General features: G+C 41.1%; 1 protein-coding gene across 6 annotated transcripts in view; it reads left to right on the top strand.

Moving 5' to 3' along the window:
- The window catches only part of CDC27 (cell division cycle 27), a 52,578-nt gene that overhangs the window by 26,532 nt on the left and 11,129 nt on the right, over nt 1-14,917 (top strand). For 2 of the 6 annotated variants that reach the window (XM_039516708.1, XM_039516706.1), the window contains exons 9-14: nt 1,273-1,388; nt 2,461-2,560; nt 4,274-4,481; nt 5,809-5,981; nt 8,576-8,728; nt 10,297-10,505. In XM_039516708.1, coding sequence (XP_039372642.1) covers nt 1,273-1,388; nt 2,461-2,560; nt 4,274-4,481; nt 5,809-5,981; nt 8,576-8,728; nt 10,297-10,505 — 959 coding nt within the window. Of the gene's footprint in view, nt 1-1,254; nt 1,389-2,460; nt 2,561-4,273; nt 4,482-5,808; nt 5,982-8,575; nt 8,729-10,296; nt 10,506-14,917 lie in introns of all 6 variants that reach the window. The other 4 variants (XM_039516709.1, XM_039516707.1, XM_039516704.1 and 1 more) reach the window with 3 other exon arrangements.

The raw sequence follows: 14,917 nt of genomic DNA on the forward strand, positions 1-14,917 counted from the left end.
TTTTAGGCAGCAAGCAACTTGGAAATGTGTGATATTGGGGGGGATTTTTTTTTCTGATTATAATGACTTCAGTGGATCTGAAAGGCTTATTTTGGGTAGTAATAGTGATGGAGGGATAGCTCAGTGGTTTGAGCATTGGCCTGCTAAACCCAGGGTTGTGAGTTCAATCCTTGAGGGGGCCACTTAAGGATCTGGGGCAAAATCAGTACTTGGTCCTGCTAGTGAAGGCAGGGGGCTGGACTCGATGACCTTTCGGGGTCCCTTCCAGTTCTATGAGATAGGTAGAACTCCATATATTATAAATATGCCTTTGTTTCCCATTGTAACTTAGAGTAAATGCTCAGTCTGTTGGAGCTAGAAAAAGTATGAACAAAGGCCACTCCGAATCCACAGTTATGCTAAGTTAATGAGACAAGTTTATCATATTGGAGGTACCAATTTCTGGTAACTGAGGTGAACATCATAGCTGCCTCAAATGCATATGCAGTAAATGTGCAGAATCTTATTGGCAAAGGGTATGCTATGTGAATTGAAATACTAATTCTGTACTAAACATAGTGATAAACAAGCACTTAAGGTTATTGGAAGCTGTTTGTGCAGTGCCTAACATAATGAGGTTCCAATGCTGGTTGGGGCCTTTGAGTGCTACTAATATAACCTAATTACTGAAAAATGAGATTTCTCTTTCCCAGTTTGTTTACTTTGTGCGTTTGACAGCACTTCAAGTAGTCCGTCTTAATCCAGTGAAGGAGACTATCTAAATAAATAAAATACATATTTTCACTTTGCATGTCCTGGCCTGATTCGTGGGGCTTCTTCTTGCCAGCAGATGGAAACTGCACACCTTTTTGGTGATATCACCCCTGTATATAAGGGGTTTGCTGCCTTAGAATATCAAGGTTGGAAGGGACTTCAGGATGTCCTCTAATCCAACCCCCTACTCAAAGCAGGCCCAATCCCCAGACAGATTTTTACCCCAGATCCCTAAATGGCCCCCTCAAGGATTGAACTCACAACCCTGGGTTTAGCAGGCCAGTGCTCAAACCACTGAGCCTTGCTGAGCTCAGTTGTCTCTCTCCAGAAAGGTGGAGAGAGAAGTTTCTTTGCTGGCTGATTCTCTAATATAGAATGTTTAATAAAAGAATTCTGCTGATCTTTCCCCTCGACTCACTGTAAATATTATATAGGTATAAATTAGTTATTTTCTGACATGATGTAGTCAGTGCGTTTAGTGACATAATAACAAACCTGTAGAAATTTTGTGTTATGCAGTCTGTCACCAGGATAAGCCAAGCGGGAACAAAGTCTGTCTTCTCACAGAGTGGAAATAGCCGGGAAGTCACTCCAGTCCTTGTTGCACAAACACAGAGTTCTGGCCCACAGACAAGGTATTAAAAAATTACATACCTCAGTAGCATCTTTTACACCTGGTTTTGCTCCTTGTGTCCTTATCAAATAAGCACAAAGTGAATCTGACCTATGGTATGAAGTGTCATTCCTGATTTGGATGAAGAAAGAGAGAATGTGAAGTGGGTCTTATTTAAACAAAATCTTACGATAGTAACCAGTATTTTTTGCTAAACTAGTAGATTTCTGCAATCCATTCAACTAGTTCTTGGTGGAATGGCCTAATTGCAATTCGGTATGAAGATCCTGACTTGGCAGTTCTCTCTACAAGAGGGATTTTTAATTACATTTTGCACTGTACCTCAGAGTTCTCATGGCAAGAGTACCTCACTTACACAGAGGCCAAACTATATGCCTTACGACATTTGAGAGAATGATTTCAACTTTCTAACTTAGTTGTAGATTTCTCAATATTTATTTCAGTAATAAATGTTGATAAACAACTTGTTTAAAATGCATCACTTTAACAGTTCAGAAAACTGCCAAATGTGTAATGTGTATTCTCTTCCTTGTGTGCACATGCTTAACTTGCATTTGCATTAAGCAGAATGTGCCTCAAATGGCTATTCAGTCTTGACTCACAGGAGCATGAAGTTAATTTTGGTATGAAGGCCTTGTTTTCTTATGTGGCAGAAAAGTCCCCAGACTGACGTATGGTAAGAGACAGCCAGCTAATGACAGGCAAGACTTTTATCCACCTGGTTATTCTTGGCTGCCAGTTTGGATTTCCCCTTTCTTAGAGCCAAAACTTTCAACTCTCGTTGCACCGGTAGGACTTACTTCCTATATGTAGGAGAGGATAGCTTGATTTTATTTAGCATAGAAACTTACTGGTTAAGGAAATACCACATAAACTGCTGCAGTGATCGCAAACAGGGGGGAGGGAGTGATTAACATCAAAATTTGGGTTATATAGCAGTACGTAAATCTGCCCCAGGGAGATGGAGGCACCTTCACACCAGTGTACAATACATCTGCTAATTTAATACAAATTAGTAAAAAAAATAATAATAACTTTAAGAATTTTACTTCTAATAAGCTGTTTATTTTTAGTACAACACCTCAGGTATTGAGCCCAACCATTGCTGCTCCACCTAATGCACTGCCTCGGAGAAGTTCTCGCCTATTTACTAGTGATAGCTCTACAACAAAGGTAACGTAGGATGTATACCCTAAATAATGTATCCATTTTCTTATCTTTCTATTTATGCTAACTAATAACCTGATTATTCAGCCACTCAATACAAAGCTCCCATTGAGTAATGCAGGGTTTCTCAAACAGGGGTCACCGCTTGTGTAAAGAAAGCCCCTGGCGGGCTGGGCCGGTGTGTTTACCTGTCCGCAGGTCCAGCCGATCGCGGCTCCCACTGGCTGCGGATCGCTGCTCACGGGCCAGTGGGAGCCGCTGGAAGCCGCACAGGCCAAGGGACTTACCGGCCACTGCTTCCAGCAGCTCCCATTGGCCCAGAGCAGCGATCCGCGGCCAGTGGGAGCTGCGATCGGCTGGACCTGCGGATGGGGCAGGTAAGCACACCGGCTCAGCCCGCCAGGGGCTTTCCCTACACAAGCGGCGACCCCTGTTTGAGAAATCCTGGAGTAATGTGTGGAGCAGCTGAAGAATTGGCCTTGTAATGTGCAGACCTTGTGAAATACATTTGGCTGCACAACATGAACTTTATAGTACATGACATGATTTGAATTTTTCAGTTAGCGTGCATGTCTGTGTGATGTTTTCAAAAGTCTTAACACCTAAGTGTTTGTATCAAGTGAACACTCATCCTGAAGTGTTGCTGGGCTCAAATTAGTGACTGACAAACTTTATAAGTCATCTACATATTTCAGTCTGGAATTGCAAAAATTCAGTTATGATGCTGTGTATTCCTCCTCAAAGTGAGAGAATCCACCAAAGTAATAATGTACCTCAACAGCTTCTGCGGTGTGTGGTAATGCTTCTGCAGCAGCAAGAAACTAACCAGAAACAAGTGTTCCTAGTTGGTTTCACACTACTCCCAGCACCTTTGGAAAAAGTGCTGTTGTGTGAGAACAATCTGGTAGCTGCTTATCTGCAGAGAAAGAGGTAGAGGTTTAGATAGATGTCCTACTAGTAGTTGGTCTTATAAAAATCACTGTAATATTCAATGATGCTGAGAGCTTTAGTTAGGGATTGAAATGTATAGGAAAAGTGAAGTACTAAAACATCAAGTGAATCAAAGGAAGTATCAAAAACTTGTCTTGTGACCTGTCAGTATATATCCTTGGGGATTACCTTTCCCTCTTCAGATAATCTCTGAGCCAATAAACTGGGAAGACGAAGCAGGGTGAGGGGACCTTGCAGTGAAACCCAGAAGAAAATAAAGCTAATATTTACTTTTTCTTTTTCTTTGTATTTCTTGCATCCTTATTTTTGCTGAACCTTTGCTTTCAATAGTAAGTTCCAGAATAAGAGAGAATACTTGAATATCCCTTCTTCCCTTCCCCTGGCCTTCCATCCACAGCCTTTGAAAAAATAGGGATGGCCTACTTTCATGATCGATGAAAATGAAATTAGATCTCTGGATGAGAGGTGCAATATCCTCAATACACTTAAGTCAGTTTACTGCTTTCGTTCAAGCTACTTTATAAAGATGCAGTGTAAAACCAAATCAATAACCTTAGTGCAACATTATGGCTGAAATTAATGTATACATTTCATGACTATGTTTAAGACTTTGTATCACTGTTAACTTAGTTATTTTGTGTGTGTGTACATCTGTTAGACACCATTATTTTAGTAAAACAGCAAACAAGCATGTCTTTATTCTTTGATTTGCAATCCATTTGCCTGTAGATAAACCCTGGTTTGAGACTTTTTTTTTTCTCCTTATAGGAGAACAGTAAAAAGTTGAAAATGAAGTTCCCACCTAAAATTCCAAACAGAAAGACAAAAAGTAAAACAAATAAGGGAGGAATAACCCAGACAAACATAAATGATAGTTTGGAGATCACCAAACTGGACTCGTCCATCATCTCAGAAGGGAAAATCTCCACTGTCGCACCACAGATCCAGGCTTTCACACTACAGAAAGCAGCAGCAGGTTTGTCTGAAAGCTCTCAGAATGTACTAGAGCCAAATGTTTTCCAGTTGTATTTTAAGGTTTGATGGAAACGACTGGTCACCGTAAAATATGTTCATTCTCTTCCTTTCAGTGCCTTTTAGTCTCTGAGTAACTAAAACTGCCATTTCATAAATATGTAACCGTCAAATTTCATTTAAATTAAAAGTATTAAATTGTACTATTGATAACAAGCGGATACGTTTAATTGCAAGCAATAGTCCAGAAATACAAAGTTACTGTGGTATCAACCTTTTAAATCTCTCTCTCTCTCTCTCTCTCTCTAATTTTAACCATTATGAGGCAGATCTACAAGTACATTGTGGCTACTTTATGCCATTCAGAACCAACACAAAGCAGCCAAGGTGTTTTGGCTAGTTTCCATCAGTTTCTCACCTCTACATTCCCCTGCCCACCCAGCCAAATCGATCTGGTGCAACAAGTGGCTTTTAAAAAAACAAACAATTTAAATGGTCACTTCTGCTGTTCTTGTTTATGACTTCCTGGAAGAGGGCGGGCCCAGCAGCCTGGCTTCACAGAGGGTCACTGGCTTTCCTAAAGGGAGCTCTGCTTCAGTTACATTGAGGCCAGGAGGTGGCAGCCATTTTGAAAAAAAGCAGTTTTTCATGGAATTCTCTGTAACAAAACTTTAAATTTCTCCTTTTTCAATGGCAAATGGAGAACAGTTACCAAAAAAAAAAGGGCAAAATATGGCTATTAATCACTTAAAAATATTCTTCAAAATGTTTTCAGTGCATGAGACTCAATAAGTTTTAACGATATGGGAGACTTAGACACTCAAGTCCATGTTATAAAAATCATTTAGTACAAAAAAATTATCAGATATAGGATGCCAAATTTCTTAAAGGACCCATTTTTAATTCTTAACTTAAAACTAGTTAACTGATTTCCTTGTATATTCTCAGAAAATTCATTTTGTGCTCAGAGTAAGTGCTGTAATTTTAGGGAGGATACGCTCTATTCTTCATACACAAAGCACAGGTTCAACCACTTTAAGTATAAAACTCAGCTCACCCTTAACTATGAAACCAATTTGTAGATAGGTTTATTCTACCTTTTGGCTTGAAAGGAGGTGGCAGATGTGTTACCTAGTTTTCAATGCAGGAGTTGGTGTGCAAAACCAGCAGGAGAACATAATTCTGTTCTTGGAGTCCCTGCATGGTTCTCATAAGAACAGGGACCTCAGAAGAGTGTCTGCCATAATGTGTAGTTTCAGAGAACAGCAGCTCCAGGCAAGTAATTCTTTAGCTCTTGTCTCTCTCTTTTATTTATTGTATTTTTCTCCTAGAAGGATTGATGAGCCTTCTTCGTGACATGGGGAAAGGTTATTTAGCCTTGTGTTCGTACAACTGTAAAGAAGCGATAAACATATTAAGCCATTTACCTTCTCACCACTACAACACTGGCTGGGTGCTGTGCCAAATTGGGAGAGCTTACTTTGAGCTTGCAGAATATATGCAGGTAGGCATAGAGCAGATGCATGCTTTTATTTTAAATTTTTGTTTTGCATAGCTTTGCACAGAATTTGCTGGCTTCCTGTGAAACCTGAGGCGAGTCTACAGTTGGGATAGCATAGCTGTGTAAGCATCAGGTTTGAAATACCTATCCTGCCTCAAGCAGTTTCAGATTAATCTGGATCAGTGAAGCCCTTCCACTTTGAGGTGGCAAAATTGAGTTCTATGCTATTTATTGTGTTGTGGGTCTTTCTTATGAGATGTTAAAAACCAGCATTCTTTCTAGTCAGCAAAAACATTAAAGATCCTATCAAGTATCAGAGGGGTAGCCGTGTTAGTCTGGATCTGTAAAAGCAACAAAGAATCCTGTGGCACCTTATAGACTAACGGACGTTTTGCAGCATGAGCTTTCGCGGGTGAATGACCACTTGCATCCGAAGAAGTGGGTATTCACCCACGAAAGCTCACGCTGCAAAACGTCTGTTAGTCTATAAGGTGCCACAGGATTCTTTGTTGCTTTTAAAGATCCTATGACACTTTTAGTCAGCGCACGGGTTTGCTCCAGTGTCTTTGGCCAAAATCTCCCCTCCTCACCACAGTTGTGTCCCTGGCACTGGTTGACTGTTGCCCTCCATCCGGAGGTAACACTATTTCAGCTGTGCTGCATCTATAGTTTGTGAAGCCCAAAGGAGTCCTTCACAAGGAAAGGTGCACATATTATCATAAGATTCTTTAAGTTATGACGGTAACTGACTTCTTCAAAGGTTGTTTTTCCAAATGGTGGAAACGGAAAATCTGTTAGAATTCTGTTGTGGATGGTCTCCAGTCTCTGAAATTGCAGTTGTAATTTTTAAACAGTTAAAATAAATCCTGTTTATTTCCTCATGTGATAGACATTTACATGTAATAGGCATGTAACTTAGCACTTCAGTTAATTGAGTTCTTTTTTTCAAAAGCCCAATATCCCTCTTCATTTCCAATATCCTAATCCTTACCTGTTAATGGATCTATAAGAGGTGAATGTAGCAGATTTCTGAAGTTAAGTTTTTGTTTTGTAAACGCTGCACTATGTATTATGTCGTTTTAAAGAAAAACAGTTGCTCCTGGACCTTGCTTGCATCCTGATCATGTCCACACACTTGGAATGTACAGACACTGTTAATATTTCATGAAAGACCATGCTATGGACCCCAGCAGTTTCTTAAAGCTTTTTCTTACCTATCTTTTGCCCTTGTTGCTGATTTGAGTACTATTATCTGGAATCTGTGAAAGGAACTTGAGTTGGCATAGTAACATAAAATCAAGAATGAATTTTTGAGTAGACAAAGGCTGTATTTCCTTTGAACACTTTATAGAAAAAAGTAGCCCCATATGGTACTTTACTTCCTAGTGAACCAACCTCACTACTACTGGCACAGACACACCCTTATGCATTGTAGGGAACCTTTCTCAGGCTGTGCTCTTTCATTTACTTAGTAAACAAACACCTGCAACAGCAAAGTGGGTTAAGTCTGGAAAGGCCTTCAGCCATTTAGATGCTCCAGTATCTAGTATCAATGCAGTCCTAAAGTGTACTGTATTTGGATGGCTAGGTAATGTGGTTAAGACCATCCACCTATGCAATATAAATCTTCGATAATAGAAATTCATAATGTATTGATCTCATAAGAACGGCCACACTGGGTCAAACCAAAGGTCCATCAAGCCCAGTATCCTGTTCTCTGACAGTGGCCAATGGCAGGTGCCCCAAAGGGAATGAACAGACAGGATATCGAGTGATCCATCCCCTGTCACCCGTTCCCAGCTTCTGGCTGTTATGTGCAAAGGATTCCTTCCCATCCTGGCTAATAGCCATTGATGCACCTATCCTCCATGAATCTATCTAGCTTCCTTTTGAACCCCATTATAATATTGGCCTTCACAACACCCTCTGGCAAGGAGTTCCAGAGGTTGACAGTGCGTTGCATGAAAAAAATGTTTGTGTGTTTGTTTTAAACCTGTTACCTATTAATTTCATTTGGTGGCCCCTTGTTGTTGTATTATGAGAAGGAGTAAATAACACTTCCTTATTTACTTTCTCTATACCACTCATGATTTTATAGACCTCTATCATATGCCCCCTTAGTCACCTCTTTTCCGAGCTGAAAAGTCCCAGTCTTATTAATCTCTCCTCATACGGAAGCCGTTCTATACCCCCTAGTCATTTTTGTTGCCCTTTTCTGAACCTTTTCCAATTCCAATATATCTTCTTTTGAGATGGGGCGACCACATCAGCACATAGTATTCAAGGTGTGGGCGTACCATGGATTTATATATCTCATTTTACCAATGTTACTCCTTTATCTTACTCTTTCCATCCTAGTGCATGAAGATATTGTAATCTGAGTCAGACTGCTTGTCTCAAGTAAACATACTATGTTTCTCCTTTTATTTGGATAAGAAGCTAGAAATGACACAGGATTTGAAGCTCTCCATGTTGGTTTTTGTGTTTATAGGTGGTGATAGACTAAGCATCCCCATTGCTTTATATATCTCTGAAACTTCCTAATATTGTCCTTAGTGCTCTTCTTGAGGATTTCATTCAAATTCTTTTGTTTTTAGGCGGAGAGGATATTCTCTGAAGTAAGAAGGATTGAAAACTACAGAGTTGAAGGCATGGAGATTTACTCTACAACGCTATGGCATCTTCAGAAGGATGTTGCACTTTCAGTCCTATCAAAAGATTTAACAGACATGGATAAAAATTCACCAGAGGTATAATATATTGTAGTGGTGTATGTTGCTGCGTACAGTTGTTTCCTTATCAAGATTAAAGATAATTAATGACTCAGAACAAACTCAGTAAACTCTAGTCTAATTCGGGTATATTTGTGTAATAGAACTGTCTCGTATAAAGGCTACTGGATTACCTGGTGGATTGAGGATGCCTGTAACCATTATAAAAAAGGCATGTCAGCCTGCATGGAACAGGCTGAAATCCATTAACCCATCAGTTACAACTTTCATTTGCTTAGCCCCTTTCATCTAGAAAGATTTCCCCGTCCTTTATTCACCCCGACGCATGGGAGGGAGTGCTCTCTACTAGGTAGAAAAGAGGTATCCAGGATTGCAGGGGTTTTGTTGCCTGCTCTGCTACTACTTTAATGTCTTTCTGTAAGACCCTTTTCCCTGTATTAATATTTAATTAACTGACCACCTAAAATTTGCTAGATATCATCTAAACATGTAACACATTAGTCTTAAATTTGTCGCTGAATCAAACAATAGGCTGTCAATAGAGGTGGCAGTTGTGACTATATGGACACATGGTAGTGTAAGGCTGTTATGTGCAAAATGTCCTGTCCATTTTAATGAGAACTGTAACCTATAAACATGCACACTTTATGTATTATTAATGTTCTTTTATTTGAATTGATAATTTTTTGTTCTTTACATTTATTAGAGTTCAGAAAAGGTAAGAACCTTTTAACGTGTGCTTTTAGTGTGTTAGAAGACTGGGGAGAAAGGTGGAAGGTTATGGAGGATAGCAGGACAGGAGAGGTGCACATAGGCCTGGGGAGAAGAAGGGAGGAAAACAAGAACAGAAAACCTGTTCGTTGCCAGCAAGCAATTCTTCACGTGGAGAATAGTAAATATCAAGTAAAATGTCCATTAACTGCAGCTAGAGGAGTCTGGAGAGCAAAGAGAAATACAGCCTCCAATAATACGAGGTGGTGATGTTGCTACTGGGGACTCTTAAGCTCTGATCCCTCAAGTTGTGATGTAGGCTGCTGTATGGGATGGAGTTGGGGTTTCTACTGGAATTTGCTGGCCCTGGGTGGGTTCCCCATTACTCTGCTGGAGAGAGTAAAGGGGTGATGAATCTTGACTGTAGCTGCCTCCAGCCCGCTGTTATTGCTAGTGCTAGAGCTGAATAGCTGACTGCTTACAAGCTCCATATTGTGTAATCCCTCTAGTATTTAACTGCTGCTGACTTGCCGTGTCTTCTTGGGCTCTTGACCTCTGTATCCCAGTTTTCACTATGTATAAAATCCATCCAATCCTCTCTCCCTCCAAGGAATGAGACTTAACTAATATTCTTATAAAAGTGTTTTGAAATCCATAGATGAAAGCTGTTATATACGTGTATGCATCATGCTCTAGGTAAACCATTATGTGTTTCATTTTAGCAGTGGCTGGCATGTCTCACTGCTGGGATGAGGCATGCCAATACTCTAAAAACACAGCTCAGTAGAAGAATACCAGTTTAAATCAATTATTTATCACCCTTATGTTGTAAAAAGGGGATTTGATAGTGACTTTGCAATGTTGCTGTTTACTAGGCGTGGTGTGCTGCAGGAAACTGTTTCAGCTTGCAACGGGAGCATGACATTGCAATCAAGTTCTTCCAGAGAGCCATTCAAGTTGATCCAAACTATGCGTATGCCTACACTCTCCTGGGGCATGAATTTGTGTTAACAGAAGAACTAGACAAAGCATTAGCCTGTTTTAGAAATGCAATCCGAGTCAATCCTAGACATTATAATGCATGGTAAGTTTTCTGTATTTTTTGTTAATGAAAGCACCAAGGGAAGAAGTGTATTTTATTGTTGACTGCCTTTACATGTTGCAAGTGTAGGCACTCTGTTATAACAACTTGGATACTTGTTTATTTCTGCCACTTATCACATGAAAGAGTATCTCTATCTGTTACAAAGAGAGATCTGACAACAGATATCACCATCACTGTTGCTGGATAGTAATTAGTCTTTTTTTGATTAAAAAAATGCACGTACTGTATTGCCTTATGTTCTCATGGTATCACATATAATGCATTGTCCCACTTCCATTTGGTTAAACATTTTTGTTCACTGGCACTGCTCCATTTCTTCAGTGCTGCTCTATGCCAGCCAAGGCAGTGAATATGAATCCTCTTAGTAGCAGATGGGGGACAGGAAAAAACAAAGTTTTTGGTGAGACTACCCTTACAGAAGGAGGCCGCCCAATCTGCTTACTGTATTCCCATTGATTTCTTGTTCCATGGAAGGAGAAGCAACTTTACTGTTTTGTTGTTTGGTTTTTTGTTTGTTTTTTGTTTTTTATCTCCTTCCCCTAATTCTTGCCTTTGTCAGGATTATCTGATTTTAAAGCAGAGTACATTCTTAGTGAAGAGCTTTTTGTTTTTATCATTTTCCTTCTCTCTCTCTCACGTGTGCACGCGCTCTCTCTCTCCCCCCCCCCCCCCAGCTGCCTTGTATCCTGCATCATCCTGTTGTCAGTGTTGTTTTCAATCACTGGAAGTCTGAACATAGCTAGCCCCCAATATAGGCAGAATTTTGTCACAAAAGTTTCATGTGATTCCCATCTGCAACTTTTTGTAGGAAAAGCATACTATCTGGGCTAGCATAGAGGATCTTGGAGAAACCAAATTAACAGTCAAGGAATTAGCAATTCTTTGGTTGCTTATTTGTATGTATTCCACTCCTGATGTACATGAACCAGAGACGGGAATCTTTTGACTAGAAGTGTCCTTTGGCCCATGCCTGAATCTATCCCCTAAATGCCCTGGCACCTCTTGTTTCCGAAGACACAAAAGGATGAAGGAGGCCCAACCCTCCTCTCAATTCCTTCTGACTTCCCATGGCTCAGAGACAGAACTGCAAGCAGTGTCCTTTGCTCTTGTAGACTTGCATATTAACTTTTAGAATAGTTCTAGTATAGTTTTGATAGTGAAGTGTCTGTTAAATTTCTTTATAGGTAATGCTTTTTAGCTTCCCCCCATCCCCCTTCCCTATTGCCCAGTACTCAGTTTTCATGGTAGAACAGAAAGCCTTGCGCTTTGTGAGATGGCTATCCCCTTTAAGGATGGCCACTCAAAATGTTCATTTTGCTTAAGTGAGCAGCACATCATGAGCAAATACTCAGTTTGTTCATTTTCAAAATGAATGAAAGCTAAAGAAGCTTGTGTGAAACTTTTTTTTCCAGGTAAACAAGATCTGTTCAAATCTGAGCAGTCTTCTTCCAAAAGTGCCCCAGTGACCACTGGCTCTACTACCAGTTCATGGGCTCCTACCAGTTTAATTCATGCTGCAGCAGTTCTTGCTCTCAGGCCTTCATCAGAGAGGGGTAGGGCTCATCACCACTCTTTGAAAAAGCATTAGAATAGGTCACCATCCAAGGGATCGCCTAAGAAAAAGGCATAGATACTCAGTGCTGAATGAGGTTAAGGGGTAGCACAAGGCCTGTGTTTGTCCCTCTGGCACCCCAAAAGACTCCAGTGTGCATGTTGGTACCTGCTACTAAACAGCCCCTCACAGTTGCCCACACTGTTGCCATGGTATCACCTTCAGGTCTCCTGGCACCAACAGTGGTATTGCTATTGGCTTTATCAGTACCAGTCTCATAGGCACCGTCCTGTCACTGAGGGTATCTAATTTAATGTCAGGGGTACCAACTCACTCTGCACTGAGCTTCATGGTACCAAGGGATTTGGCAGTGTCCAAATGTCCTGTGTCTCTTTCTGTTTTCTTTAGCCATTAGAATTCTTACATTGGTATTGAGCTCTACTAAACTCTCAGCACTGTGTGTATATATGGCACTGGCAAGAGATGTCCCTAAAGAAATTACAGGGACTCCTACTTGTTCTCTAGAGGTGGCGTAGACCAAGTATTTCTTCTCCCCATCAGCCTCAGAGCAGAATAGGGAGGAGTCTCTTAATTAATCTCCAGTCTACCATACCGCTGACAAGGCATCTAGGGCACATGGACGTTAATGTAGGCACAGGGATAATAGGGAGGGACGTTCTTCTTGGGGACTCCCCAGGCTACTTACAGTTTTGCCCAGAGTCCTCACTCTTAGCCTTACTGGGCTCTTTGAAGTCCTCAGCACATTAGAAAGCCCATCTCCTCTACCCGCTCCAGGGTCAGATCACATTTCCCTGTAGCATCTACAAGAGTTCAATCCTGTCAGCATCCTCTGGTCCCTCCTGCTCCAGCACTGCAACTGCAGGCCTTTGAGGAGCAACATCGCTCTGCCAACCTAACTCCAGCTGCCATTTCTTCACTCACCTGATACAGCTATAGTTCTAGCTGTGCCAACACAACTGTATGATAAGACCTTTCAGGATCTCCTTAGAAGAACAGCTAGCTGAAACATTAGAGATTATGATAGAGATCATACACAAAAAATCTAACATTATTAGACTTCTTATGTACTTTGTTACAGAAGACATTAACATAACCAGTTAATGAAGATCTGTTTGTCACCTTAGCTGTGCGAGTTCTGACAGCATACCTCCAACACCATAGAAAGTAGATAGGAGGTACCCAGTTCTCTTGTCAGGGTTCAAATATTTTTATAGTTGGCCTACTCCTGAGTCACTTGTCACCCCCACCCAGGAACATATAATACGACAATCCATGGTCTGTTGGACTGATGTATGCTTGCTCACCAATCCCTCTGACTTTGAGGGTGTTGAGAGAGTTCAGGCAAAAAGCTGCATCTATGATACTAATGGCATCTGCTTGGCCCAGGCAGTTACAGTACCAAGATATGATGAAGCTCTCTCTGGATAGCCTCCATTAACATTGCCTCTAAGCCCAGCTTCACAGTACCTCACATCCTGGAGGATGGCTAGCTAACCAACATGGAGTAATCTTATTCTAAAGATGTCCAGAACATTTGGATTCACAGTAGAAGGGATCTCCTTCCTTAGAGGTTTTTAAGGTCAGGCTTGACAAAGCCCTGGCTGGGATGATTTAGTTGGGTTTGGTCCTGCTTTGAGCAGGGGGTTGGACTAGATGACCTCCTGAGGTCCCTTCCAACCCTGAGATTCTATGATTCTATGACTCCACAGGACTCACAAGGCCAAGTGGAAAAGATTCATTATTTGGGTGGAGCATCATTTCCCTTTAGAGTCTGATGTTACCAGGATTTTTGAATGATCTCCTCTCCTTAAAGAGATCAGAATTCTCTTAGCTTTAAGAGTACACCTAGCGGCCATATCTGCTCACCCACTCACTGTATTCTCACACGCTGTGGCAAAGAACCTCCTTAGTGGCAGTTGCTTCAGCTTGCCAGGTAAGTGAATTACACGCTCTCATGGCAGACCCACCAGGGTCTCACTTAGGCCTCCTCGTATCAGGTTCCTCCTTGAGTCACCCAGAGTGGAATTCATGTAGACAAGCACTCAAAGTTGGGTGGGTGGGAGGCTATTTACCTTAAAGTAACTGTGGTTCTTTGAGATATGTGGTCTACATTTGTTCCAGGATCCGCCTTCCTTGCCTTCTGCTACAAAGTCTTATTGCCTGAATTCTATATTGATGAAGGAACAGAGAGCTGATTGGCCCAGTCCCACCCTCTGATGCCCTTGGGTGTAAGGGCGCAAGGGCACTTCATGTGCAAGCCAGTGGATACTGCTGGCCAAAAGATTCCACTTTCCAGTACATAGTTATTACTTCTCTCTTTGCAGCTCTGCACACACTTTAACTTCAGATCAGATTTCCTTGTCTAATCAGTTTAAAGTGCATATTCATCTTCAGGGCAGGGTGAACTGGTGCCAAAACCCAATTGTGAATTAGCAGATACTATAGCTAGTTTGTGAATGGAGAGTTTACTCTCTGAGCTAACATAGTCACTAGTGCCTGGGACATTAAAGGTATGGCTGGCATAAACTCTCTCTATTGACGTCCATGGAGTTGCTCCCGCTTACACAAACAGTGAATTGGCCTATTCTGTTTAGCAGAAGATAGTCTTAATTCTGCAGTAGAATTACATGACTCAGATGCCAAAATTTGAAACAATATGTTGGGTGCTGCTATGGTTACAATATAGGTTTACCCAAACTGCTTTAGCGGAAAGGCTTATATGGCTATATCTGAATCACAAGAACTTCATTGTTTTCCATTGATCTAATCTGTCAAATTAATGTGCCAAAGATCATTTTCTTCTGCCAGCACACACTTA

Source organism: Mauremys reevesii, linkage group 27, assembly GCF_016161935.1.
Source record: "Mauremys reevesii isolate NIE-2019 linkage group 27, ASM1616193v1, whole genome shotgun sequence".
NCBI lineage: Eukaryota > Metazoa > Chordata > Testudines > Geoemydidae > Mauremys > Mauremys reevesii.